The sequence below is a fragment of the Nannospalax galili genome, unplaced genomic scaffold, assembly GCF_000622305.1.
Source record: "Nannospalax galili isolate Female #2095 unplaced genomic scaffold, S.galili_v1.0 scaffold9170, whole genome shotgun sequence".
Taxonomy (NCBI): Eukaryota; Metazoa; Chordata; class Mammalia; order Rodentia; family Spalacidae; genus Nannospalax; species Nannospalax galili.
In genome coordinates this window covers 19,656-20,397 of record NW_008328215.1, presented here as the reverse complement: position 1 = coordinate 20,397, position 742 = coordinate 19,656, and the positions used below count along the sequence as shown (strand labels likewise).

Here is a 742-nt window from a genome sequence, read left to right as displayed (position 1 = left end):
TAAATAAATAAATAAATAAATAAATAAATAAATAAATAAATGCAACAAAAAGACTCTTACCTGGAAAAACAGAACTCAAAACCATATATGAATCTAAAGAGGGCTGAGGCATTGTCTTGGATGTGCTCTTGTGTGTGAACCATGTAGGAATGGGACTGGACATGGCTCCTGGGACAAAGGCACTGGTGATAGGTTCACATTTCATTCCCACACTGTCATCATCTTTGCCTCTCAGATTCAAACCTCAAAAAAGGCCTCTCTGGACTACCCATAAGTGTTTCATACCTGAAGGAAATACATGAGCAAATGAACAGTTTATAACTCGGCTGGACTCTAGCCTGTGGGACCTGATACTTACCTATGTCTCATGACTTGAATAAAGTCCTTGCTCTTTAATTGGAAGTACAGATCTGTTATTCCCTCTGCACGGCAAAGCACGATCTCTAGACAAAGTGTCTTCATTACTCCATGAAATTTTGGCAGTAGAAAGAACACAGCATTTAAGAACCTGATGAATGGGGCAGTTCATGAGATGATGGTAATGACACTCTCCCTCAGCCTTTACCCACACTCAATGCTTCCTGCCACAGGTGGCCCACTGCCCCATACCTGTCAGCAAGGGGAGGGAAGCCCTTGACTGCTTTGTTCAAGCACACAATAAATTTGTCCTCCATAATATTCTGATGTTGTTTCAGTTGTTTTACAACCAATTCACACACTGACTCTGCAAGTACCTAAAAAA

The 742-nt window shown here is 41.0% G+C and overlaps 1 protein-coding gene across 1 annotated transcript in view; it reads right to left on the bottom strand.

The window, feature by feature from the left end:
- Nucleotides 1-358: 358 nt before the first annotated feature.
- LOC103752089 (DNA-dependent protein kinase catalytic subunit-like) overlaps nt 359-742 on the bottom strand; it is a gene marked incomplete at its 3' end in the record, with an annotated part of 8,075 nt that continues 7,691 nt past the window's right edge. The window contains exons 6-7 of the mRNA XM_017803340.1: nt 610-734; nt 359-508 (exon numbers count right to left, since the gene is read on the bottom strand). Of these exons, the coding sequence (XP_017658829.1) occupies nt 359-508; nt 610-734 (275 nt within the window). The remainder of the gene's footprint in view (nt 509-609; nt 735-742) is intronic.